This window comes from Antennarius striatus, chromosome 16 (assembly GCF_040054535.1).
Source record: "Antennarius striatus isolate MH-2024 chromosome 16, ASM4005453v1, whole genome shotgun sequence".
NCBI lineage: Eukaryota > Metazoa > Chordata > Actinopteri > Lophiiformes > Antennariidae > Antennarius > Antennarius striatus.
In genome coordinates, this window is record NC_090791.1 from 9,032,881 (window position 1) to 9,059,853 (window position 26,973).

The following is a 26,973-nucleotide window of genomic DNA, read 5'->3' on the forward strand; positions in this document are numbered from 1 at the left end:
TTATAAAAAAAAAAGTATGTCTATGTAAACATGTAAGCTGCTGATCTCTCTCACCTGTCTGTGCAGGGCCCTTGGGGAGGGCATGGATGTGGGCAAGGTGATACGAGGCAAGGTGAGAGTGAGAGGCGACTGTGGGTGAATGGGAGAAGCATTCGGTACTTGCAACAGAGTCCGACTGTCACATGGCTGGGAGTGGATAGACGTCACGGACCCTGAAGATGCAAAGAGGTTTAATGTCATAATACAATCGGTGAATTAAAACATATGGATTCCTGCACATGCATGACTGGGCGGACAAACAAATACTAAAATATTTTTTTCTCTCCACTCTGAGAATGAAAATAATTTTTCGAGCATGTGACAAACACTGTATTTTGATATTAAAAAGAAAATGGGAATTAATTTGTAATTCTTTTCGATTTGCTATCAAAATAGAGTGTTAGTATTGGATAATACTCATTCAATTCGCTCATCAAAAAATAACTCTACTCAGTAGAAGAGCAGCACTGAGCTGATTGTCTTAAAAAGCCAGTTCAGTGGATGATATTCTGCATTAGATCCTGGTTACACTGACAGTTTTGATGACTGTGCTTAAACTTAATTCCAGAAAGGCTCTGCTAACATATAGCACCGTAATAATCAGGTCCAAAGTAGACAACTACATAGGCATGATTTATAAGAAGGAGGCAACTCTATCATAACCTCAAACTGTTAACTAATCTCACTGTGTGTAACCAAGCTCTCAAGCATTCTGCACTGACAGATGTAGAACACCTGTGAGTTCAGACGTAACCAGAGAAGAAAACATTGTAACGTCAGAGTTCAGAGCATTTCTATTGGTATTTTCAGGCCAGGCTGTAAAGCCACATGGTATTAAAATATTAAACATTAGTCAAAGCATCACAGCTGTGATGGGTCCATTTCCAAACATAGATCTTTTCTGACTTTGCAGCCTGGCATCTGGAGTACCAGTCATTCCATAGCTGAGCAGATGAGCCTGTGTGAAGAGATCAGAGCTTCACAGGACCCGGCTCATCCACTACAGAGAGTACCTTGGGACAGAGCAGCGCCTGTCCACATCTTGGCCACAACATGGCATTAGAGTCTGACTGCAGATAAAACAGCGCTTGTCAGAATCCAAAACAAAATTTGGTATACTGTATTGTTCAGTAAAGTTTTAAAAACCCTGTCATGTATCAAGATGAAAATAGTACCTTTAATGTGAGCATTCAACAAGCATAGGTCTCATGCAGCTTAAACCTGTGAACTAGTTGAATGCTAGTATGCAGCACATCAACCTCTGAATAACAAGCTAAGCATCTTGAAGAGGAATCAGTGAACTTACACAGGAATAATTTTATTTGTGTCTTGTGCCATTGGCTGGCAAGTTAGAAGTTACAGTATGTGCATAATTAACAGGTGGTATCCATGTCCAGTGGGAACAGAAAATGATTCAAGCATGATGATAAAGAAAATTAAACTTCTGGCATGAATCCTATCCAATTTTGGCAGAGCTGTAAAAAAGATTTTTTACAATACAGTGCACCCTCGTTCTTTGCAGTTAAAGCGTTCAAGGAACAACACACGATTAACGAATTCCGTGAGTGAATGACAAACTGTTTTTCTTACTATATACGGTAATTTAAACATTTATAATCCTCCCCATACTGATAACAAACCACATTCCATCTGTTTTACCTTTTCCCACACTCTTATCGACTGTTTAAAGCACTTTTGTGTCTGAAGTAAGTCCAAGACTCACGAAACCAAGCACACCTCCGGATGCCGTCAGCCAATAGAATGTGCGTACGGTATCACGTGACTGCCTACCAAAAATCTGCGATGAGGTGAATTTGCGAGCGTTGATGCACGAATGCGAGAAGACACACTGCATATAGCTTGTGCCATTTCCAAATTTGCATACTGAGCTATGGACAACGGCGGCTATAAACACTAATTTTGATCCATATACACTTAATGAAGGAGATTATAAATTTTGTCTGTCATTTCATTGTACGGGGCGGCAGTGGCTCAGTGGTAAAGCGGGCGGTAGAGCAGGTCGTCCTATGATTCAAGATCGGCGGTTCGATTCCCGCTCCCGCCCCCCCCAAAATATACCCGGAGGTGAGCTGACAGTGGGAGGTGTCAGCTCATCTCCGGAGCACTGCCGAGGCACCCTTGAGCAAGGTGCCGTCCCCTTTACAAAAAAATTGCTCATTTGAGGCGCACCAAGAAGGAGCTGCCTGCCACTCTACCTCCCCTGCATGCCTACAGGCCCCCTTGTGTGTGTGTGTGTGTGTGTGATACAGGGGCCTGTACTCACATGTATGCATGCGTTTGTAATCAGTAGCTAGAGTGTGCTGTCTTAATTTCCCTTCGGGGATCAAACCAGTATATAAAATTTAAAAAAAAAAAAAAAAAAAAATTATTAGTCTGTTTCATACAATAAAAGTCCAGAACAGATTCGTTACCTGAATGCTGGTTCTGGGGACTGAGCTCTACCTCCTCCAAGGGATCGGGGGCGCTCGCGGGCCGCACAGGTCGGAACATGTAGCTGTCATTTGGCAAAGAGTGCATCCTAGATACAGACATCTTCCTTGGAGACAACAGGTTCTGGTCACTGTACTGCCCCTCTTTCTCCTTCAGGGGGAGACAGACCACAAGGCTTGATTTAGCATTACCAATTTTTGCTACATGGATTGCTACATGATTGTTTTATTTAGTGTAAATAAAAAAGAAAAACATGCATGTAAACATACACCACTTCCAACCTTTTATTACTGTTGTACATCTAATTACACTTACAATGTAAGGGATTGTCAAGCTTCCTGGTTACATGATGTAATATGTAAGGTTTTCCTCACCTGACCAGGGGAATGTGGACATGGTCCAACATAAGTCCCTCCTATCGAACTGCTGTTGGAGGTTGTGCTTGGTCTGCGTTCCCTCTCCATCGCCATTTCCAGGGCAATCTCTGCATCCATTTCTGCATCCTCTTTAGCCTCCTGCAAAAGAAAAAAGTTTATCTTTATGGTTAAATTTTTAAGCAAATCAAAAGGCTAATGTGACCATCTCTCTGCATTTCTTAACTTGTAGCCTCTTTAGTTACCGTACCTTGTTGCTTTCTTCTAGATGCTTCATCAGAACAGCCACCACCACGTTTACCAGCACAAACTGGGCCATGAGCACAAAGGTGACAAAGTAAATCGGCGAAACCAGTGGCAGGTAGGAGAGGCAGTGGCGCTCCTCTGGATGACACTCTCTTAATGTGTCCTTAAAAGATGCAGAGAAAGAGGCCATATTAGAAAATTTGGAGGAATTTGTGGGTAAACAAAAATAGTCAAAGTGATGAAGGGCAGAAGAGTGTGTATTTAGGGTGACGCTGGTAGAACCTTTGAATTCAAAGAGAGCAGATTGTCCTGTGTCAAACTGATCAATCAATAACGATCAGCAGTACAGAAGTACAGGTACAGCTTGTTTAGCATGAGTTTGCAATGACGACGCAGTCTCTTTCAGGAGGTGGCTGCAGCTGATCATTAACAAGAAAGATATAAAAAGAAAAATTTGGACATTGAATGCAAAAGTTCTAAAATTGCAAGTCAATTGAGAAAGGCTATGTGGTGGAAGCAGAGATATGAAACAGTAACACATCATTTATATTGATAATAACACCACAGAGTTCTGGATGAAAAAGTTATCTGTTTAATTTTATTCTCTGTAATATTTGGACTAGAGATGAAGTGCTTCACATCTACTATTTATAAACTACTATGTTGTTAATGTGGAACCAATAAACTGTAGTGAAGCCTAAAATGTGTTCAGTTCCCTGACATTAATGACCAACTGCTCAAACTGGACAAAAAGACACAAAGATTTAATAATTATACAATGATTTAGAAAAAGTGAAAAGCAGTGTGTGTGTGTGTGTGTGTGTGTGGGTGTGTGTGTGTGTGTGTGTGTGTGTATGTGTGTGTGTGTGTGTGTGTGTGTGTGTGTGTGGGTGTGGGTGTGGGTGTGTGTTCGTACCTTCATTATCCCATTCCAGTTGTCTCCGGTGGACACTCGAAACAGCGTGAGAAAGGCCATCCCAAAATTCTCAAAAGTTGCGTGACGACTCAGACCTTCACACGGGTTGTTTTCATTGCACTCTGATCAACACAAACACACATTTATTACACTTCACTATAGCTATGGTGTTTAAAAACTACCACGGTGATAAATGTGACTGAATGGGTGCCCTTCTCCAGTTCCAGGAGCAAAAGCAGAGAGCAGTAAACACATAAACAGATGCAAAGCAGTGTGTCCCTGTGGACCTGACATTAGAGAGGAGACAGCCTCCTCTGGAGGACAGGGAGAGTCTCTATCAGGCTCAGGGTCAATGACAGAGAGCTCTCAGGAGGCTGAAAACAGAATCATAATAGCTACCAGATGATAGCTTCACTCGTTTTCAAAGTAGTTAGCAGCATGCTGGAGGGATGAGTCGCTCTGTGGAGAATCCTGAACCAAGTTTCGGACAACCAGGAATAAAAAAGAGAGGATTTCACAACCGTTGCATCCCTCTGACGAACCAAATAAAGTCATTTAACTGTAATAATAACAGTTGCCGTATCATGAAGACACAAATTGCTACTACAACATGTTTGCTCAGGCTGTATATTCTGGGACACAAGTGATAAAAGCTTTGTAGGAATTCTGCACAAAAAAAGTTTTCATAGTTTCATATCCCCCTTGCTTAGGACCAGATATAATCTTTTCAGCCTTATGCAGATGCCGCAGAGTTCTTCCTCAGATTTTGTTAGTTGTAGGTCTTTGAGTTCACATTTTACCAATTCTTCTTTTCTTTTTTGACAGCATAAAGGCTTCACTACCCGATTCAACAGATTTTGGAGGCCAGCCATTTCAGAACACCTGCAAAGAACCTCAAACATTTCAAAGGAGGGGAGTCCTTGTTTTCTGTCTGCTGACATTAATCGTAGACATCCTTTAAACTCCAGTGAAAACAGGTTCAACAGTCTATTTAACGGTGATGTTTTCAGTGCTCACTAAGCTGCACTACAATAATCTCCACCACACTTTTATACGACCTACACTAAAAAAATAAATCACTTTTCCATGTCCGCATTTGCACTTGCTCCTTCTCTTGTTAAATTTCTTTTTTTCCCCTACCTGCCATGCTTCACATTTGGGTCCTACAGTAAACTATGACATTCCAGCTTTGCATGTTCTAAAATTAGCATTGAAAGTGAGGCAGCCACAGGGAGAAGAAAGCATGAGGCACGTCCAATGAGCACGTCCAATGAGAGATTTTTTTTTTCTTTACACAGCCAGATAACAGATGTTGATCCATGCTGCAAATGTGTCGAGGAGAAGGGTAATAACATTTCACTGGCAACAACCCTTCATCACTAAGTTATTTTCATTTTGTCCTGCCAGGTGCTTTTTGTGGCTAATCCTCTTCCCTCCCTGGGCTTTCAGAGAAAATGTCTTGGTCCATTGAGGAATCGATTTGGAAATAAAAATAATCATGCAAATATAATCTTTCTTGTTAGAAACTGACCTCTGACATCGCAGTGGTGAAGAGACAGACAGAGAGAGAGAGAGAGAGAGAGAGAGAGAGAGAGAGAGAGAGAGAGAGAGAGAGAGAGAGAGAGAGAGAGAGAGAGAGAGAGAGAGAGAGAGAGAGAGAGAGAGAGAGAGAGAGAGAGAGAGAGAGAGAGAGAGAGAGAGAGAGAGAGAGAGAGAGAGAGAGAGAGAGAGAGAGAGAGAGAGAGAGAGAGAGAGAGAGAGAGAGAGAGAGAGAGAGAGAGAGAGAGAGAGAGAGAAGAGAGTGGGAGGAAGCACTAAAGGTCAGAGATGGCTTGTCATAGAAAAAGGAGGACTGGAAAACCTTTCCTCCTGAAGCTTGTTGACAGTAGTCTGTGTGAGTATGTGTGTGTGTGTATGTGTGTGTGTGTGTGTGTGTGTGTGTGTGTGTGTGTGTGTGTGTGTGTGTGTGTGTGTGTGTGTGTGTGTGTGTGTGTGTGTGTTTATTGCCAGTAGTGTGACTGACCCAGTTTGCCAAAGAGCTCCACTCCCAGTGCAGCATAGATGAAGAATAACAGCATGAAGAGGAGACCAAGATTTCCCACCTGGAAGTGACACACATATAAAGATCCATCCCTGCACAAATGCTGCAATGTAAATGAATTTACACAAGGGTATAAATACAGTAATTACATCTATGTAAATATTGGAGAAAAAAAGAAAACAATTATTACTTGTTTAAAGCTTTGATGAAAAAAATAAATTATAATTATGTAATTTATTAATTTGAAACTAACTTTGTGTACTGAAAATGTTTTTTTTAAACTTTGCATTAAAGTGAACTCATTGCATTGATGTATGCTCTGTACAGTCTGACACATTCAAAAAGAAGATGCAGCTTAATTTGTCATTATACAAATTGTACAGTGAAATGAGGGGAGAGTGGAGAGTTAGTCTTCAGCCAATGGGACCTGAGACTTAATATTCCTAAAATGTTTTATTTATTTTTTGATGGTGGGGGAAACTGGAGACCAGGGGGTGATTAGGTCGGCAGCAAGGAGATGAATGGAGAGGAGGAGATGCTTGTGCTGCACTGTGGTGGCAGCAGGCTGTTGTAATTGGGATGATGACAATGTAATTGGAATGAAAGAGGGATGTGCCTTTGCCACAGTGTTGGCCCCTGCTATCTGGACTTTTCTAATCCTGTACTTTCACTTGTTATGTTTGAATTTTTCTTTCGGTTGTCTTGTTGTGTAGTATATCTCCTGTAGTGTTGATGCTTTTCCTCTTTATGTGTTTATCTAGTATGTATGAGCATTCATGTCTTCTGAGCTGTCTGTGGAACTCCAGAAGTGTGTGTGAATGTATATCAGCAGCGGGAAATGACATTTCCTCAGGGATTCCAGGGGTCAAACCTGGGCCACCATTGATGAAAACCAGGAATCCTCACCGCTAGACCACATGGGACCATAAGTGAGCCTAATACAAGCTACATTAGGTTACACATGGATGTAGCCTCCTATTAAAAAAGGATGTGAGTTGTTGAGCTTGTGTTTGCTAATTTACATTATCATTTACTGACTAACATAAATGGAAAGCAATCCATGGGCCATTTCAGACAACATACGTATATGTATGCATCTGCAGGTGGAGCCTATTGGCTTTAGTATAAATATAGTCATCACAAAGGACTTCCTTATACACCTCGTGAACCTTTTCCACTTCCAGAGACTGACTCCACTCCCAGCATGCTATCCTTAGTCTAGTTCCTTTAAAACTGTTGTGCTCTCTGTGTCTTGTTTTGTATCGGTGAACTTAACATTTTGGAAGCAGAAGACCCGTGGTGTCTGTCACCACATGTGCATCATAATCTGTAGTCCAGCTGCTCTTTGCCTCTAAGAGCTGTAGCAGCTATCAGGAGCGAGACCTGTGATGCTCAATGTGTCCGTGGGAAGATTTTAAATGGCGTGTGTGTCTGGACTGTACAGAAAATAAAAAACATGAGGGAGGAAGATGGACCCTTATCGTCGAATCTACACAAAAACTGACTTCTTTGTGGCCTCAGCTGTGTCATTGTCTTACCAAGACATGAAATTAATTTGCAAAGATGTTTGCTTCCTTTGAGTTTTTTATGGATTTAACAGACATAAAAATGAATGTAGTATGTCCTTTATTATCATGTGCATGTGATCAAAGAAAGGAAAGAAAAGGGAAACACAAAATGGGACATTTTAGGGTCGCAATAGAGCTACCAATTGTAAGGAAAGCATTATTACTTTACTCTCAGTGCATTAAAATAATCATACATAAAACAATATTCCAAATGTTCAAGGCTGCATGTGGTCTGTGTTCACCTGTGGAAGTGCTTGCATGACCGTATCCAGCAGAGCTCTCATCCCCGTGGCCATCTTCAGCAGCTTCAGCACTACAGAAGGACAGAGGCGCGGTTCAACAGATAGTTGTTTCGTTTGGCTCTTAATTGATAATGGCCCGATGACAGCATCGCATCAAGGCTCTCGCACACAGATTTACTTATTACTACAGCCAGACGGCCTCTGAGTTCATTAATATAAAAGGTCTAAGAACGGATCATGTGTGTTTCTACCTCGAGCTATTCTGAGCACTCTCATGATTCTGATGATGGTGGGATTTATCGGCAGCGCCGCACTCATTTTCAGCTCCTCCAGGGTGATGCCCATGATGGACAAAGCCACTATAGCGATATCCAACTGGTTCCATCTGGAATACATGTAAAAATAAAACGATTTTAGATACCTGTAGTGAAAGTTTGCTGCTCCTTTGTTTGTTCATTTCAGTTTGACATCAAGCCTCTAAAATCTTCACCAGACAGTAGTAGTTCATGCTTCACACCACATATTTTATAGCGCACCTTGAAAATAATGGGGAATAATGACTTTCAGTTGTTATAATGCTTTTATGCCTCACCTGTCTTTGAAGAACCTCTGGATGCCAAATGCTACAAGTTTGAGCAGGGCCTCAATGATGAAGATGAAGGTAAACACGTAGTTACAATACTTCAGAACCTCCTCTAAATACTGAACACACAGACAGAGGATTATTTCTTATGGACACCTATATATTGAAGTTTTAGAGTAAATAAATTTTCATAAATTCAGGATTTAACAGAAGAAAACCTTTAGACTCTTGTAAGTCTAAAAAGGTTAGCAGCACTTTAACATCTGAATTGCAAATAAGTGTGTTTCAGAAGAATATTTTGAGACTGCAGTAGTCATTAAATGTAGCATTTTGTACTGAACATGGAATACAAACGTGTTACAGTGCATCATTTAAACTGTTCATGTGTGATTTTGTTATTGTAAACTGCTGCTGAATATTGAATGTTGCCAATGAACCTAATATTTGTATCTTTATAACCAAGGAAAGAATATGTGTGTACATAGTAAATTACCTGTGGCTGATTGTAGTGTTCTATACTCATGGTGAAGACATTGATACAGATGATGAAAGTGATGAAGAGGTCCAGGTAGTGGCTGGTGCACAGAGTGTGGATGGACAGACGCAGGGGAGAGTAGTCTGCATAGTAAGGCCTCTGCTTGGCCTCTGGAGTCCACAAGCACACACATGCACGCACGCACGCACACACAAACACACACAAAAGATAACATAAGAAAAAAGAAATGTCAAACAGAGACAAAGAGATCACCACTGTGAGTTACTGTAACCCTGATCCATTTGAATCTAACACCTGTCCAGTGGTGCGCACACAAAGGTGCAGAGGTCAAGGAAGTGTGACCTCCATGGCTCTATTTCTCAGATAGTTCCCTTTCCAATTGTTTATTTCAGCCATCCAAAGATTAGATTTCACAATATTTGCCTTCTCAAGTCAATTCCCATATGTAGAAATTCTGTGCACACCACTGCCTGTATGAAATGTTCAAGTAAGTGAGGACATGAGAGTCACAGGTTGGCTGTGTAATTCACTTCATTTAATTTGTAATTACTGCTTTTGTTGATCGTGTGACTGCCGTGCAGTTTCTATTTTTACATGCAAGTATCTCTGCAGTCTAAGCCATTTACAGCTGACGAAAAGCTTGTTTTAGATGCTTCATAAAACTCTACTGTCTCATTATCTTTTTATTCGTCATGTGCTAAAAGAGGAAGAAGCCAGGTGTAACAAAGAAGGTTGTTATAATAGTACTTAAGATAGTTTGCATGCAATGCAACATTTTCCTAAAGAAACTCATGTTTTTATGTTTCGAGAAATTAGGAATGAGTCTCAATGATCTTTCTCGCACATTGCACCATCGAATGTTGTCTTACATCAGCTAATGCCGGTTCTGCAGGCCTTTAGGAAACAGACCTCCATGCTGGACTAAAGTAAGTCAAAAATGTGTATTCCAGAAAAAAATTGTGTTCCTTTAGTTGGAGCATTTCTTCAAGATTCATTGCTTTCATGATCCTTTTGTTCTTGCCCGAGTAAAAAGGTGTCTGTGATTTATAAACGGGAGGCTCAAAGTCTATAATATAACCCAAACTACAGTGTTCTTTTTGACAAGAGTGCTGCTCCTTAGAAGCACAGCATGCAATGGATTTACTGCTTTTGATAAAACAAAGCTTTTAATGTAGCAATTAAAGCTCAGTAATGTCTGGAATCATTAACATATGTGACCACAGTATGTTCTGACAGACTGTGCACTCACATGTCCATATCTGTTGATTATATGCATTTATGCATGCATGTTCATGTCATTGTCCCAAGTACATCATGCTTACATGCCTTTGATGTAAAACAATAATGTCTGACTGAGACGGGCCGTGCATGGTGTGTTCAACAACACAATACCATTAATACACAAATTATTTACTTGAGGAGAAATCTGTCCATCAACAATGCTTCACTGCTCTTGTTCATCATTCATTTCAAATTCTCACGATGTGAAAGTGATGTTGAACACATCCAGGAGCTACACTTCTATTCAATGATGTCAATGTACTGTAGTTATTTCTAACTCATTAGAAAAATCTCAGTAATCTAAAACTTTTCATTTTGAATTTGATTGTACATTAGATTATCAATGTCCAAAGATCTCTTCTGTGCAACTACAGTCTGGATCTTTAGTAGTTTTAGACCAGTGGGACTAAAGGATGAAAATAGTGACACTCTGCTCACATCATATACTGCCTTCTAGTGCTGTTTTAAATAATTGTGGTGTCATTCCATGATTTTCACACCAATAAAAGCACATTTTCATTTGTCAATTTACTTTAATTTTTAGTGTGAGACATTAAACACAATAAAGAACAAGTCCTCACAAATTTCTGGTTTGTGTTGCAAGCATTTGGACTTGTCTCTGTGGTGTTCATGACATCTCACATGCTTGTACTAGCTGTATTAAACACTGCGCCAAATGCTGAAGCTATTCGCAGGAATAGCAGCCGTAACATCTGCTATGTTTCTGAGTCTGCCAGTCAAAGCTTGCTTATATGAAATATCTCGCTTCCATCTGCTTCATATCGAACGCTTGAGAGTTGCACATGCATTCAGAGGAAAAGAAGGAGCCAATGGCATCATTTCACTAATCAAAGTTAGCTAGCAAAATCCAAGACACATGGGGGAACGTGTCAGCCTTGATCAGTATCACCTGATCTACAGGTGCTGCAAAAGTCTTCAACATTAATTTAAAAACAACTTATTTCTATTCTCATTGTCTGTTTTGAGTTTCTGGTCTTTAAGAATAAAATCCAAGCCATGAAGTGATTACTGGATGCTTTGTTGTGATTTTTGACACCTTGGTAGTGGCAGTTCTATTATTTAAAAAGTGAGCATCTAATCTACAGCTTCAGCTGGTTGGTTGGTTGGTCAGGTTAGCCCAGTATAAAAAAAATTACATGCAGTGTTGGGTTAGGGTTGGTGGAGGGCTGCAGTCATGCAGTTACATGCAATAGACTGGCATAGCCTACGCCTTCTCTCAGTGGTCACTGTTTGTGTGAGCTAGCCAGCCTTTTGAACATCTTTGTAATGTTCTGATCTCAATATATTTCCCAGATATCATTCTCTTTGTTTCTTTTCACAGGCTCTGAAAGCAGGCAGTGCTCAGAAAAATAGACTACCGACCAGCCCCTCCATTCTCCTTACTCCTGCGTTTTTTGTCTATCATTTTGAGCCTCTTCTCCTCCCGTAAACGGGCCTCCTCCTCCTCTTGGTCCTGCCGACACTTGTGAAAGTTCTCAACGACGACCCCGACAAACATGTTGAGGACAAAGAAGCTGACAATCAGCAGGAAGGAGATGAAGTAAAGCAGCATCCACGGGTTGTGATTCCTCACAGGCTGCGCAGAGAGTGGAATAGACATGATGAGCCACGAACAAATGCTTCGGACTAGTTCTGGGATGTGCCTCAGTCTGCTCCTTATAATGTTACCTGTTGGTCTACCCCAACTGCATCCAGACCATCATACATGATGTTGACCCAGCCATCCTTACAGGACAGCACAAATAAGGACATCAGAGCCTGGACAGGAAATAAAGTTAAGTAAATAAAAGGCTTGAAAAATATAGACTTTTTATTGTGCAAACCTTGCACTGATATTGGTTTGGGTATTTAAATGACAAATTTAAAGTTTTTTCAGAGGTTGTGTGCCAACTTCAACAGAAGTTTTCATCCCTACATCCTTTTTTTTCTCCCCTTTTTCCCCATGAGTCCATTTATACCTGAATCAGGTTGTCAAAGTTGTACTTCCTTCGTATCCAGCGGTAGTTGGCCTGTAGACAGTCAGACTTGTTGGTGACGTTCTTTGTGTCCAAGCCTTCGCAGTGGTAAAACTTTCCTTTAAACAGCTTAGGAATGAAAGAATGAGACAGTGATCAAAGCCTGTGGGGCTATTTGGCTGACACATTTCCACATTATCTTTATTGTACCAGAGCTGTGGCGGTTTAAACAAACCTTCAAACAAACCTGGTGGGAATAAAAGGAAGTATGATGGAGCACATTGTAGTCGTCTTCCTGAGTGCTCAGCTAAAAGCTAACCTGGAGGTTATGTTGCCCCCCTTTCACATTTATCCTAAATGGCATTGTTTCAAAACATTGAAGTTTGTGTGTGTGTGTGTGTGTGTGTGTGTGTGTGTGTGTGTGGGAGGGGGGTGTTTAGTTTGATATTCAAAACTCTTCCAGCCCCCCCCTCTAAAGGAAAAAAAACAATCACACATGCTGCTGCTCACAAAGTCTGACATTTAAGCTTAAAAGATTTCAGGCTTTGTCCTTGAGCTCAGAAAAAAAAAAAACCACAGCTGAGTAATGAACAGTGTTTGCATTATATCTCCAGCTAATTTCTTTAGGCCCACAGTGTAAAATTATGAAATTACTGGTTTGTGTGAGTTTGTGCAAGAGATTGCAAGCTACCTGAACTCCCAAGATGCCAAACACGATGAAGAATGCACAGCAAATGAGAACAATATTTCCAATGGGTCTCAGAGAGGTGATGAGTGTCTCCACAACCAGCTTCAACCCTGGGGCCCGGCTGATCACTCTGAAAAGGACAAATAATACATAGAGACTTTAGCTTTGATTATGGCACACGTTTGCAGTGGCATTGTTTCAATAAACTTATGTAATGGTTTAAGAATTATTTCTATCCGGTGTTCTTGCATTGATGGCAGTAGAGTCTGACTGCTATACAAAGCCTTTCTCCAGCACATCCCAAAGATTCTCACTGGGGGTTAAGGTCTGGACTTGCTGGAGACCAATCCATGTGTGAAATGTTGTTTCATGCTCCCCGAACCACTTTCACAATTTGAGCCCGATGAATCCTGGCATTGTCATCTTGGAATATGCCAGTTCCATTGGGAAGGGGAAAAATCCTTTGATGGAATAACCTGTTCATTTAGTATATTCAGGTAGTCAGCGGACCTCATTCTTTGAGCACATGCTGATGCTGAACATGGACCTGACCAGCTGCAACAACCTCAGATCACAACAATGCCCCCCCAGGCTTGTACAGTACGTACTAGGCACGATAGGTGTATCACTTCAACTGCCTGTCTTATTACCCTGATGCGCCCATCACTCTGGAACAAGGTAAATCTGGACTCCTCAGATCACATGACCTTCCTCCATTGCTCCAGAGTCCAATCTTTATGGTCCCTAGAAAATTTTAACCATTTTTCCCAGTTAGCCTCACTGATAAGTGGTTTTATCAAGACTACTCAGCTGTTAAGTCCCAATCCCTTGAGTTTCCTATTTGTATGTATTTTACTTTCACTATTGAACATAGCCCTGAGTTCTACTGCACTAGTTGGGGTTATGTGACTTGTTGCCAGCTGAAAGATAATTGCCCATGCAGTAATTATCCAAAAGGAGGCTTGAACCTATTTGCTTAGTTAAATCCAGACAGCATCTATTTTTGGCCAGGTAGTGTACATATTCACCCATAAAAACACATGTTCAGTACCTCAGTGGACGTAATGTTCGCAACAGACGAAGGACTCTGAGGATGCCCAGGATCCTGTTTCCACCAGTGTAGGCCAGAGAGACCAGGATGTCCACCAGAGACACAAACACCAACAGACCATCAAGAATATTCCAGCTGGACTGGAGGTAAGTCTGCTTCCCAAAGCAGAAACCCAGAGCTACAACCTGGGGAAATCATTATGGCCAAATTAAAATGTAAATTCAGTTAGAACCAAAAAATGTTGGAAAAAAAGTTAAAAGACACCTTTTTATAATACCAGAGAAAAGAATACTTACCTTTATGGCCATCTCTGCCAGGAAGATCAAAGTGAAAACATAGTTCGAGACACTCAGAAACACTCGCTCCTAAAGAGGAGTGACATTCATTAAAGAGTTTTCAAAAATGAAGACATCCATCTTTTATTCACAGTAGCATGGACATTTGTACGACTAGAAGGGCATTGAGTAAGGCACATACCTCAACTGAAGCCAAACACACCCTTTTAATTTAATTTTATATACTGTATTCATAATTTAATGTAAAGTCTCATTAAATTTAACTATGAACTCAATTGACTGGATAATTTTATATCCCACTATGTTAAAGGAAGTGAAAAAAAACCCACAACTGACAAACCAACAGATGCCAATGTGACCTCTGTGATGGATGTAATGAATTGCAGATAACCTTTAGCCTTGATGTAGCTAGACTAGTGAGCTGTATCATTCTCAACACATTAGCAGCATGCAACCGTGATAACATTTTCCTTATATCTCTACATATCTACAAGTAGCCAAAACATCCAGTTGTACATATGATTAAAAAAAACCCATACTAAAACGCATTATTCTGAGCAGCAGTTGAAAGTGAACAAATATTTAGGAGCATGAATTATTTAATATTTGCTCTCTCATACTCTCACGCTTCTCTGTTAATTAATGAATTTTAAACATTTGAAACAGTCTGAAACAGCGTGTGTGTGTATGTGTGTGTGTGTGTGTGTGTGTGTGTGTGTGTGTGTGTGTGTGTGTGTGTGTGTGTGTGTGTGTGTGTGTGTGTGTGTGTGTGTGTCTTACTGTGCTGTGAGGTTGTATATCAGGTCTTTCCAGAGCAATGGTGATGCAGTTGAGGAAGATGAAAACCAGAACCACATGGTCGAACAATTTGTGAGAGATCACACTTTGGCACCACATACGGAATCTAAACACACAGATTGCACAGAGTCAGCTATAAAACATTTATGGTTGTTTAAATCTATCAACCTAACATTTAGCAACGAGAATGCAGAGGGAAGAGCAATGAGATAGGGCAACCTCAATAATTACATAAGGAAGAGGAAAGAGAGTGAGGGAGCCAAATGAGACTCGACCCATTCAGATTGATGTTGCCCTTCTTTCTGTGACTTACCGGTTCTCTGGAGAAAACAGGTACAGCGTCCATTCCTCGTGCTCTTTGCACCAGCCAGGCTTCAAGTTATGGATCTCTTTTTTAGCCCAGTAGCAAAAAGAATTCTGTGAAGCAAATACACAGTTGTTCTGACTTTCACACTTTTCAGACGATTGCACTTCCAATACATGTCTATTAAGTAGAATAACAAGCTTGTTATTGGTTTAGTAGCAGTGTCATCAAAGGGAAATAGCGCCATAATCTAATGTTTTTTTTTCAAAAATTCCACATTCCTTTACAGCTGTAAAAGTAGCTCTAGATAATAATGGTGGGGATTGTGTTTAACAGCATTAATAACATTTCTGTTGCCCATTACACCCAAAAAAGAAGACAATATTCAGTTTCATCTGAGTGCTCCAAGTGCTGCTACTGTGTGTGTCTTGTGTGTGCGTGTGTGTGTGTGTGAGTGTGTGCGTGTGTGTGTGTGTGTAAAGTGTATGGAATAAAACCTCTGCTCAGATATCGTTGGAGATGAAAACAATGTAAACATATTGATTTGACTTGGAATGTTTTATGTATCAGTTGAGAAACCTTTCAGAGCTCAATGTGGAGCTGAGAAAACCCTCAAGATCACAACAAAGATCATCCAGAGTAAAATATAACAATATATAACATCTCAAAGTAAGACAGAGACAACATTGGTGACAAAGACAAAAAAAAATGATGGACAGCTAGGGAAAGAGAGAAAGAATAAACCTGAGGGTAGGCCTGTAAAAAAAGTTTCTTACATCATCATCCATGTCATCCTCAGGTGAGGAATCATCCTTGGGGTCTGAAACTATGTTGGGGTCGTAGGTCACGGTTCTGCCATTACAGTCACCATACTCAGTTATTATGGCAGGGCAGACAGTAGACGCCTGGAGCAGCTCCAAGGTGTCCGGCCGTAGGCGATTGCTCCCAGCATCCCCTCCGTCCTCACCACCATCTTCTTCTTCTCCTCCTTCACCAGATAGTAGGCTTTCCCTCTCACCACTGGTGTCCCGCCTTTTGAGGCTCGGCGCCCTTCCCAGGCTGTTCCAGCTGGAGCGACGACTTCCCCACGAGCGGGGAGGAAGAGGTGAGCGCCGGCCCGGACTTGAGAGGCTCTGGAGAGGCATGACATTGTTGGTACGCCACGTGCATGTGGTCATGAAAATTCATGTGGAACCATCATTATCATAAGTTATTGATGACTCTTGTTCATTTTGGGATTGAACTTGAGCATGATAACAACTAATGTATATGCTTGCTCTTGAGTGTCTACATCTTTTTCTTTTCTTAAGAAACATTTTCAAAAAACAATTTTCTTTGATGAGTGAAAATTAAAAAGGTAGAAAAAATATGAGCAAGAAATTATGTGATGTATTTTTACTTACAGTATTTTACCATAAATATTGTTCATATGCTAGTTGCATGCTGGATCAAATTTTAACTGTTATACGACAGGTAAATATACTTTCCTGTCACCATATGCTTCCTGATGTTGCTTCAAGCTTCCATGTTTTTTAGGGCATTACAACCATCTCTACATTGTCAGGAATAATGGACCGTTACATAAACAGGAGGTATAACAGTGTTATGGTGATGCTGCAACCTAGACTTTTTTTTTTTTAAATCTAGTCCCCCTTTTCCGTCTGTAGCCTTTATGGGTTTCCAGTTTGGACTGCTGTATCAGCTCATTTGTCTTACATGTCCACTATATATCTTGGCTTCTGCTTGGTTGCTGGGTTATATTCAGTAATCCAGTCTGAGGTAATTTAATGTTTTGTTTAGGTTAGGTGGTAGTTTTGTGGTGTTAATATATGCAACATTCATTCATGGGTGACACCTGTAACTATTTTAGGAAAAGTGCTGGAACTGGCTTGATAAACAATTCTTAGGTTCACTTATTCCATAGCCTGTTTGATGCAACTCACCAAAGAGCACTGGTCATAGGCTGAAGGGTCCACTGAGGCGGAGCTCCCACGGCGAGACTCTGTGGGCCGGATTCCAGCCTCAGGGAAGCTCAGTCCAACCTCACCAGACACCCCTTCTCTACAAATGAAATCATCTCCAAGGATAGAATCGGGTCCCAGGGAGCTCTTCGGAGTGGGCATGGGTGTGGCGGCTGTACGCATGATTATTGGAGGAGCGATTGAGCTACGAGGATCCACATGGCCATTGGCTGTCATCATCAGAGAGTACATTTTCAGCTCTGTGGAGAAAGAATATCTTCTTCATATCATTACAATCATTACCATTATGTTAAGAAATGATTAGACCAGGAGGAAAAACAGCACCAAAAAAAAACAAAAAACAGCTAAACCATCACTTCACCTACCGGTATCCCGGAGTTGTTCTACTTTCTCGTCCTCGTCAAAGTTATCCGATTTCTTCTCATCATCTGACTCCGACCGATTAGCATCACCCTATGACACAGGCATGGTAAATTGATATATTTTTCCAGCATTTCTTTCCAATTATCATCTACATGGAAAAAAATTGCAGGAGCCCATTTCTAATCAAGGAATAGATTGCAGAGCATTCTGTGCTCGTAGGGTATTTTTGTGGCTAATGGCTCTCCATAATCCTGGGGGCCCACATGATAAAAGGATTTGATGAGGAAGAATTGATGATCTGAAATAATCAGTAGGCGTGTTAGGGGATGGTCATAATCTTCATTAAAGGCTGTGGTGCCTTGCATGATGTGACAGTTTGGCAATTTAAAGTTCAGACCTCCGGCCCTCAGATGGCTCCATGGGAGTTAATTTATGCAGCATTCACACAGCTGTAGATTAGAGGTGCTGTTAAGAATCAGACATTAATCTTAACAGTGTTCTCCTGACAATTGTGCTGTAATTAAACTGAATGTAATGAGAAAGAATAACTGAAGGGACTTAGTGAGTTTTGTTTATCAATATTTAAGACAAACCAAAAAATGAAACATCTAAGACTAGAATAATAAAACCAATATTCACACTCACCTCAGCCTGGAAGCCCTCAACCAAAATGGCGACAAGTAAATTAAAGAGGACATAGTTGCCAAATGTCATGAGGGCAACAAAGTAGAGAGCTGCCCATGGAGAGGCAGAGGCCATCCCATTATACAGCACAACATTCCAGTCCTCCTGGGTAAGAATCTATAGTCCAATGAAACACAGAGAGGTTTGCACATAAATAAAGCAGTGGAGCAAAAGAGATGGATGGAAAAGATCTCATATGTGAACAAATAAAGGAAATGAAAAAAACGGTCCCATCGTTAAAAGAAAAGAAAGCACCAATATAGAAAGAGACACAGAAAGGCAGGAAATAGAGGTTTAGTACATATTTATACTGTTCCTGTGGGTTCTATTTGCTTTATAAAACACAGCGTTAAGCTACTTTTATTGCGTTCTTGGCACAATACTTCATCCTCATACACACTGGAGCATTATAGTTAACATGTAAGTGTGTTTGAGTGCATGTGTCCATGTGACTGCATATACCTAAATCAACATGAGCGATGAAAGCTGTTAAAATAAGATGCTGTTCATGATGCAGCATGAATGCTCGACCCTGCCTCTGCCCACACATAAAGCGCTGTGGCAGGAAGGCAATTCACTGCACTGTCTGTGACTACTACGCATGTACACAAGTATGCAGAGACTTGCGTGTACTGCAGCTACTCTCCAGAACTATACTGATTATAGTATAGTGACAGTTATTGCAGGACGAAATGCTTTTTCAGCATTTTACTCTGACAGGCCAGTCCCTTCTGTGTTCTACCTTTGTGCTGATGCAATCAGTATAGAAAAGAGGACAACCTATGTGGAGTAACTGAGTAATTTCTCCAGAAAAAGAAGGGCAATAAATAAAAGTAACAGTGAGAGGTTGTGCTTAGGCCAAATTTCCAATTTCATAGCATTTGACAGATGAGAAGATCCTGGCACCATCACCTACATTCATGTGAACACATTCCAGTAAGTTTGACATTTCCTTTTACAATGTATACGTATGTTGGTGTAAAAAACAAAAAAGTAGTCACAGCAACACGTTGCCCAGTTTATCTTTTAAAAGTAGACGGTGTGAAGGATGTGATGCTACTGCTAACATTTTCCCTATCATGATCCATTTCCACAGACTCTGTTGGAACATGAGACAGTGAGGAGTTAGTCTGAGGTGTGTGTTTGAAAGGAAGCCAGCGACATATCTATCTGGATTCAGAGATGCTTTTCAGCTGGTGCATGACTGACAGTTTAATACTTGTTAGGGTGTATATACTGCAAGTGAACTGGAACACATCAGTGGAAATCCTGCAGGAGAATTATTCAAAATCAGCACCTGTCAGTCGGGATATTTTTATTATCATCTGTAACAAGTGAAAAACTTTTCTTGCGTTTCAAGTCACAAACTTCCAGAATGTTTTTTGAATGACGCGTTCCTAGTGATCATTAAAAAATTGCGAAGTGTTTGAATTGCCAATGGAAAGACTATTTACGGAATATTTTATATATATACAGTATACATTTACTGTATATATACATACACACACACACACACACACATATATACTGTATATATGTATATAAATGCATTTGTGTCTGTGTGTATGTGTTAATATCTTAGCCTTAATATATTAAAAAAACATTTATTCAAGAAAGAAAAGCAGATCTATATATGAATTAGCAAGCAAAGCCCCCTATCGGCATCATTATGAGCTGAGAACCAACCTGGAATACAGTGACAATGGCCCAGAGTAAAGTGTCAAAGTTTTTACGGTCGGGGATGGTGTCTCCGTTCTCCGTCTGAAGACTGAATTTACAACCAAACAGATGCATACCCAGTATACTGTAAAAAACAAGACAGCAATCAGTTCAGTCTTTATGCATCAATTTTGATGGATTTGAGAGAGTGTGTGTGCTGTGAGTGTGAAACCTGAATGTGAAGATGAAAAGCATCAGCAACATGCAGAAAGTAGCCACATTGTCCATGGTCTTCATCAGCACCACTAGCTGTCTCCTCAAGGCGGGAAGGAAGCGAACTAGTTTCAGAACCCGAAGCAGACGAAACGTTCGCAGGACTGACAGCCCACCGTCTGCTTGACCAATGATCTCCCACACACTGAGAATGAAAAAACAATCATCTTTAGTAAATCTGGGCTACTTATGAAGGTTTCTAATAGTTTTCCCTATCAGAAAGACATGCAACCAAATAGATGAAATGCTTTTGATCCAATATGAGCTCTAGCAAAGAACAGGATGGTCATTTTGACAGGATTAAGAACATGTCAGAGTTGCTGTGAGTAAAGTCATTTCTTTGCGATCCATTATGAGCATACAATCTATTGCAAAGATGATGATGCAGCAGCAAACCTGACATGCATGACCCAATGACTGACGAGCTGGACAAATGACAACAGGGGGGAGCCTCCAGGCATAGGCTTATCAGCTACATAATTTGTGATATCTATACTGATTGTGGAATTTTCTATTTGTTCACTGAATTGGAAACAATTAACATTATCCTGGTTTACCTGATGATGACGATGATGCTATCGAATATGTTGTACGGGTTCCTGATGTATCCAAACAGGCCAAAGGCCAGCAGCATAAAACCCATCTCCAGGACAAACATACTGGTGAACACAATGTTACTGATTTCCAGGACATCAGTCAGCTCCTCAGGCTGGGTGGAGGAAGAAGGAAAGAAGGAACAAAGAAAAGTAAGAAAGAAGGAAAGGTGGAAAGAAAGACTATTCAAGACTAGTAAAACTCCTCACCCTTCTTATTGCTCTCTGCACAGCACAGACATTATCAATCAAGTTCAGAGCTTTGGTCAGGCCCAATCAATTAAATGAGACCAACAGCAGCGATTGATCAGCGCTGATCTACTGTACTCACTCGACATTACAGTCACTGAGCCAGCAAGATGTACCTGAGGCCGTCTCATAAAGCATCCAATCGAGTCTTTTATGGAAAACACAGCAGTCGTGTGCCAGTAAACGCATCACGTGGCCACATCCTCAACAGTTCTTCAAAGAAATGACTCACTACTATCTGCATCAGTGATCTAAGGCTGATGATTCAGACCAAAATTCATGACATGGTTATACATAATAGGTTTTTATACAGAGCAGTGCTACTTTCAGAGTCACACTGTGTCACATCTGAACAAATACGGAGTGTCTCTCAACTGGTAGAGTAAATCAGAGCATTATACAGCCCATTAAGTGGCAACAAATTCAATTTAATACCTGCCGACAAGGTTGAAAACTTTTCATTCATGATCTCTTGTAATACACAGTAACAATAAACTCACTGGTAGTCTTTACTGTTTTCAAACTTGTATCATCATCACATTTTCATAAGCTTTGTGTATTCACAAATAATTAATTATGATCCCTGGATGACTGAATACATCCACATACATTCTGATATATTATTGAGCCTTGCAATTGGGGGAAAATACTTTTATTCTCATGCCGTGAATATCTAGTTAAGACTAATTGTGATTCTATTCACGAGGGGAATCAACAAATCAAAGCCTGTTTTATGTCTTGGTGCATGGTGTATGAAACAAACCCAGAGACAATACCAGCATTCAGAAATCCAATAGCTGTGATAGAACATATAGAGAGGGGTTGACCTTCAGCCTATGAACATCTTGTAGAATTTTATTCATGCATTTTACACCTAAAAGTTTTTGAAAAAGGCAGTAATATATAATAATACATATTTATGATTTTCAATCAGTGTAAGTATGATGGTGATAATGTGCATGATCACTTAGAATATTAACCAGAGGACTATTCATCACTTTTGCAATAACAATCATTTTTCAGTACTATGGGAACAATTAAGAATCACAGTTATATATGGGGGACAGCATTCTGCAGAGTGACTCCCTACTCCATCCAAATACATGGAGTCACACAAAATCCTAAGGAACAATACACTTCATGTAATAATATTTAAACAAGCTGTAAAATGTTGCTGGCAGAATCTTTACCTGCAACACGACTTTATTTTTGTAGTGTCTGGTGCTGCTTTTTTTACTTGAGGTTCATGCCAGGGAAAGGATTGACTGATACAGCCGGTATATTTGTGGCCTCAAAGATAGAGCTGTATCTTTTTACCAGTACCCAGACCTGACTCTGACTTTAATAAAACATCTGGAAAGCTAGGAGTAGGATGACCACTTATCATCTTGTTCAGTACAATCATGACAGTTGGATGTCAACTTAATTCAGTAAATGCTCAAATTATGACAAGATAGAATGCCCAATTATTAATAACTTCTCCAGTCTACTGTGCAACGTGCAACCTCCAGCAGCCTCTCTGCTTCACCTTTAGCTTTGCTAATCAGAAACTGTTGTCTTTGCGATAGTGTTGCTTTATTCTTAAAAGCTGTTGTGTGTTGGTCAATTGTAGTTCCACTGATCCCCCAGTGTTGATGTAGAAAGTACATACAGTATTACACTTAGGAGGAGGATGCGGCAGTGGTTCAGCGGTAGAGCAAATGTCTCATAGACCAATCACCCCAGCCATCAGTGGATCAAATCCCACTCCCACCATGATGTCACCTCCCAGCCACTGCTGAGGTGCCCTGGAACAAGGCGCCGTCCCCCCTACAAGCTGCTCAATTGGGGCGCGTTCCAGAAGCCGCTGCCCGTCACTCTGCCTCCCAATGTGTGTAGTTTGATGTGTATTAACTGCATGCTTACAGGCCCCCTTGTGTGCTGTGTTCAGGGGGCCTGTATACTGTTGAAAAAAAAATTATAACCTGAGTGACCATGTAATTTCCCCTCGCGGGATAAATAAAGTATACTACTTCCCTAATTTAGTTTGTGAATCAAAGTATGATCATGACCTTCTGCCTGTAATGAAGATTCGTTAGAATGGAGCTTCTTATTCAAGCTGCACACTCAGTGGCTGTTTAAATAGATGACTACTTTTTTCATTCAACGTCACTTTAGCTAACATTTGGAAAACATGTTTTCCTAATACGTCTGATGCGTTAGTCCTTCATGATCAGCTTTGTTTTAATAGGCCTCCAGGCCAGAAACCCAGCTCTAAAAATGAAGTGAGTTTCTCTATGTTGACAACAGAGTACATCTTAAAGCGAACAGAGTGCAACTTAAAGCGCACAGAGTCTCTGTTCTTCTATTATTTTTGGCTGATGGTCTGTTGAGTTAAATGGGACATTCCTGAAGCTTGATAAATGAAGCAGGAACACCTGTGCAAGAAATGAAGTAACTCTTTAGTATCAAGGGACAAGAATGCAGCTCTGATGTGCTTTACTGAGAGGACAACAAAACCTTTTATTTGAGCTGAATGGAAAAAGGAGAGAACACAGCTTTAGCTTTGCTGCTGGATTGTCTTTAACTGTCCACCCATCAAGAGAAGCACCTGCACAATCTTTGGAGCTCTCTGCCAGCTGTTATAGCTTAAGCCACCACAATGCAGTGCAGATCCATCCATTATTATTTAATGGTGGTCTGGTGACATCTTCATTTCCTTCTGGTCCACTGTCTTAACACCCGCCATTCTTTCTATAAAGTGCTGTATGGTAGATTTCAGGTTTAATGGGTTATGAAAGGTGTCTTACTTAATACTTTATAAAAAGATTAGTGGCAAAATAATACAGGAAGCCTATACAATAATACACCCCACCGTCATGTAAAGACCAAGACATAATATAACCACATACAAAAACAGACACCATTTTCAGGAGAGAGCAGAAGTGATGATTTTTAGTTACTCTACATTAAATTATCATTCAAAGTTGGAAACAGTAGCTGTGATTTGTCTTGCTTCCAATTTGTCCAGCGACCTATGCTGCTGTAAGAAAAAAATTAAAACCCTTGACATAGGCATCAGGTGAATAAATCTCATTGGACCGAAGAGGTGCCATCAGTAACTTGTTCTATGTATCTATGATTGTTGGCCAACTTGTGACTCAGTGAATTTACTAAATTCACTTATTTGCAATGTTAGATGAGCTAAGCTGTGTTATTTGGGAAAACAAGTTCCTTCATCATGCTATGGAAACTCTTTGTATTGTTACCTGTGCTATGTGCAGTGAGTCTGATCTAGGTGTGTTTTTCTCAATCTTTCCCACAAACGCTTTCAAACACCTCATAGATGAGCTAAAGAATTTATTGAGCTTGCATAAGCATAACACAATGTCTGCGCTGGCTTTATGATCTGATGTGTCACATAAAAGGAAATTCAGCTGCCACAAAACAACGGTGCCAAGGTGGTGGAAGGAAGGAAAGATTGAAGAGGTTGTAAAGTTTAAGCATTGGAGATAAAAATATCGATGGAGAAAATTAGAGGAAACCCTTTTCCCCCGATTAATAAATCAGACAAAGGTGCCCTTAGGTGTCACCTGTGTCCGGTGATGTATATTTTAGGAGCCGTTATAAATTGCCATTGTCATTTAAGTTGTTTCAAAGTGACTAGAAGCTCCAACAGTGTCCTAAATGAGCTTCTGAGCAGTTGCCTTCCACCACTATCATTATGTTTAACAGAAAAGGTGATCAATATGATTGAAGCAGTGTGTACGTGAGGAACAATCGTTGTATTTCAAAGCATCTCAATAAACTTTGGTTCAGCTTCTGTGGTTGATCATGGTACAGAAGCAGCCTTGATAAGTAGCCAAAACATTACTCAGCCATAGCCCCGTGCCTTAGTGTTACATATAGGGGGGAGCATGAGCCCTGCAAGGGGCAGGAACTCTTATATAAATCTCCTGCATGTGTGTGTATTTATGTTTGTGTGTAATTGACCCAGTAATGCCCTGGTTTTTCTAAGTTGTTCCTTCCGTCTACACACACGCACGCACACGCACACGCACACGCACACGCACACACACACATACATACACACACACACACACACACACATACTTATATCCCCTGAAGAGGGAGTTAGAGATGGAGAGCTGAGGAGAAGGAGGGAACAGGTTGTGTGCATGTACAAGAGTAATTCTCTCAGTTTTTCATCCATTTGCAGCATTGGTGAGGAAATGAAAAGGTTGTGTTCGTGTGGATGCATATAAAACAAACCCACTTGGGTGAAAAAACTCTTTTGAATAATGTGTCTGAGCATACCCAAATTGTGTGACAGTAGAGACAAAAGTGTGTGTATGTCTGTGTGTGTGTCTGACTCCTCCTTTCACTGCCCTCTCATTTCCTGTCTTTTAGATTCCCAGACAACCAAATTAAATCTTCATGTTTTATCAGACTGGCTCTCGTGACCATTTCATCTGAACCACTCATTCTCTGTACGTGTCGCCATTCTTACCTGCTCGTGGTATTCTATGCCCATACTGAGAGTATTGACGAGTATAGCGATCATGATCCCTCGGTTAAAATATTTACTCTCAACAATCCTCTTCAGTTTGTCCCTGAAGCTCATCCAGCCTCGACACACTCTGTTCTTGTATTCGATGACCCCACGCTGCCGGATGCGACCTCGCCCACTCCTCAGATCTCCACCCTAGAGAAAACATGGAGGCGGATATGAAAGAATCAGTAAAAAAAAAAAATCTAAATGATATCAATTCAAGGATACTGAATGCAGTCCTTTCAGATTTATGTACTCCCATGGTTTTTTGAAAAGAGATAAGAGTTTTTATTTGACCACCATCACCCTTCCCACATCATTCATCCTGAGTCTTCTGTTTTCCATTAGCATCAGTAGACCAGCCCATGCTGTCTGACCTGGGGGAAGTCATGCAGTCCGTCAGCCTCAATCCTGCCTCCCTCCAGGTCTCCCAGCTCCAGCTCCAAGGTCTCCAGGCTGCGAGCGCATAGAGGGCAGCTGAGCAGTTCCAGGAGCAAAGGGCTGGGCATCACACCTGCCAGCTGGTACAAAAGCCTCTGGCGTCCTGTGGGTGGAGACAGTCAGATTTTAGAAAGTCTCATGTACTGCTGTTCTCCTTAACTTTAGTTTGAGTAGGACTGATGACTGAACCATTTTATTATTGTTGTATTCTAGGCAATGGCCGCATACGAGCCCAACCCCAGACCTGTCTCCAGGATGGAGCCCCGGTTGCGCCATACCGGGCGACATCACAGTCCTCGAAATTTTAGTTATCATAGGGGTTTTGTTACTGCTCTTAGTCTGACCCGTCACCCAGACCCTGATTACCAAGGGAAACCGTAGCAGGAGCATAAAGCCCCTGACAACATAGCTCCTGCGATCATTCTGGCACTCAAACTCCCCCACCACAATAAGGTGACAGTCCTCGGGAGACATCCACAGTATTCCAGTACATAATTGAATGCCACATTTCATTTCCTTGAAGCTGGTTAAAATTCTTGGTTTTAAAATTTACCATGGATCACAGCTAGCTGCTGTCTTCAGTCTTCCTTTGTGAGCTCTTAGAATACTGCACATTACACGTCAGGTATGAAAAATACTGCAAGAACACTGGAATATCCCCAATACATCCTGGTACTTTACAGGTGAACTGTGTGGTGCTCAGTAGAAAAGGTGGAATAGTTCCATCACTGTCTGAAGGAATCACACTGAGTGTGAGCAGATTAGAGGTTTATTGACGGAGTGTTTCAAGGGTTTTTCTTTCTCGTCCTCACTGCTGACTTTTTTGTAATTATCTTACACAGCAACTC

General features: G+C 40.8%; 1 protein-coding gene across 1 annotated transcript in view; it reads right to left on the reverse strand.

Moving 5' to 3' along the window:
• cacna1ha (calcium channel, voltage-dependent, T type, alpha 1H subunit a) overlaps positions 1-26,973 on the reverse strand; it is a 49,738-nt gene that overhangs the window by 5,561 nt on the left and 17,204 nt on the right. The window contains exons 9-35 of the mRNA XM_068337901.1: positions 26,062-26,228; positions 25,643-25,837; positions 20,869-21,020; positions 20,271-20,456; positions 20,066-20,183; positions 18,341-18,496; positions 17,698-17,785; positions 17,294-17,571; positions 16,127-16,483; positions 15,360-15,463; positions 15,029-15,152; positions 14,249-14,317; positions 13,953-14,137; positions 12,905-13,031; positions 12,217-12,342; positions 11,927-12,016; positions 11,642-11,834; positions 8,954-9,105; positions 8,470-8,579; positions 8,129-8,262; positions 7,878-7,948; positions 6,050-6,128; positions 4,027-4,148; positions 3,115-3,273; positions 2,865-3,005; positions 2,472-2,640; positions 55-212 (exon numbers count right to left, since the gene is read on the reverse strand). Coding sequence (XP_068194002.1) covers positions 55-212; positions 2,472-2,640; positions 2,865-3,005; positions 3,115-3,273; positions 4,027-4,148; positions 6,050-6,128; positions 7,878-7,948; positions 8,129-8,262; positions 8,470-8,579; positions 8,954-9,105; positions 11,642-11,834; positions 11,927-12,016; positions 12,217-12,342; positions 12,905-13,031; positions 13,953-14,137; positions 14,249-14,317; positions 15,029-15,152; positions 15,360-15,463; positions 16,127-16,483; positions 17,294-17,571; positions 17,698-17,785; positions 18,341-18,496; positions 20,066-20,183; positions 20,271-20,456; positions 20,869-21,020; positions 25,643-25,837; positions 26,062-26,228 — 4,010 coding nt within the window. The remainder of the gene's footprint in view (positions 1-54; positions 213-2,471; positions 2,641-2,864; positions 3,006-3,114; positions 3,274-4,026; positions 4,149-6,049; positions 6,129-7,877; positions 7,949-8,128; positions 8,263-8,469; positions 8,580-8,953; positions 9,106-11,641; positions 11,835-11,926; positions 12,017-12,216; positions 12,343-12,904; positions 13,032-13,952; positions 14,138-14,248; positions 14,318-15,028; positions 15,153-15,359; positions 15,464-16,126; positions 16,484-17,293; positions 17,572-17,697; positions 17,786-18,340; positions 18,497-20,065; positions 20,184-20,270; positions 20,457-20,868; positions 21,021-25,642; positions 25,838-26,061; positions 26,229-26,973) is intronic.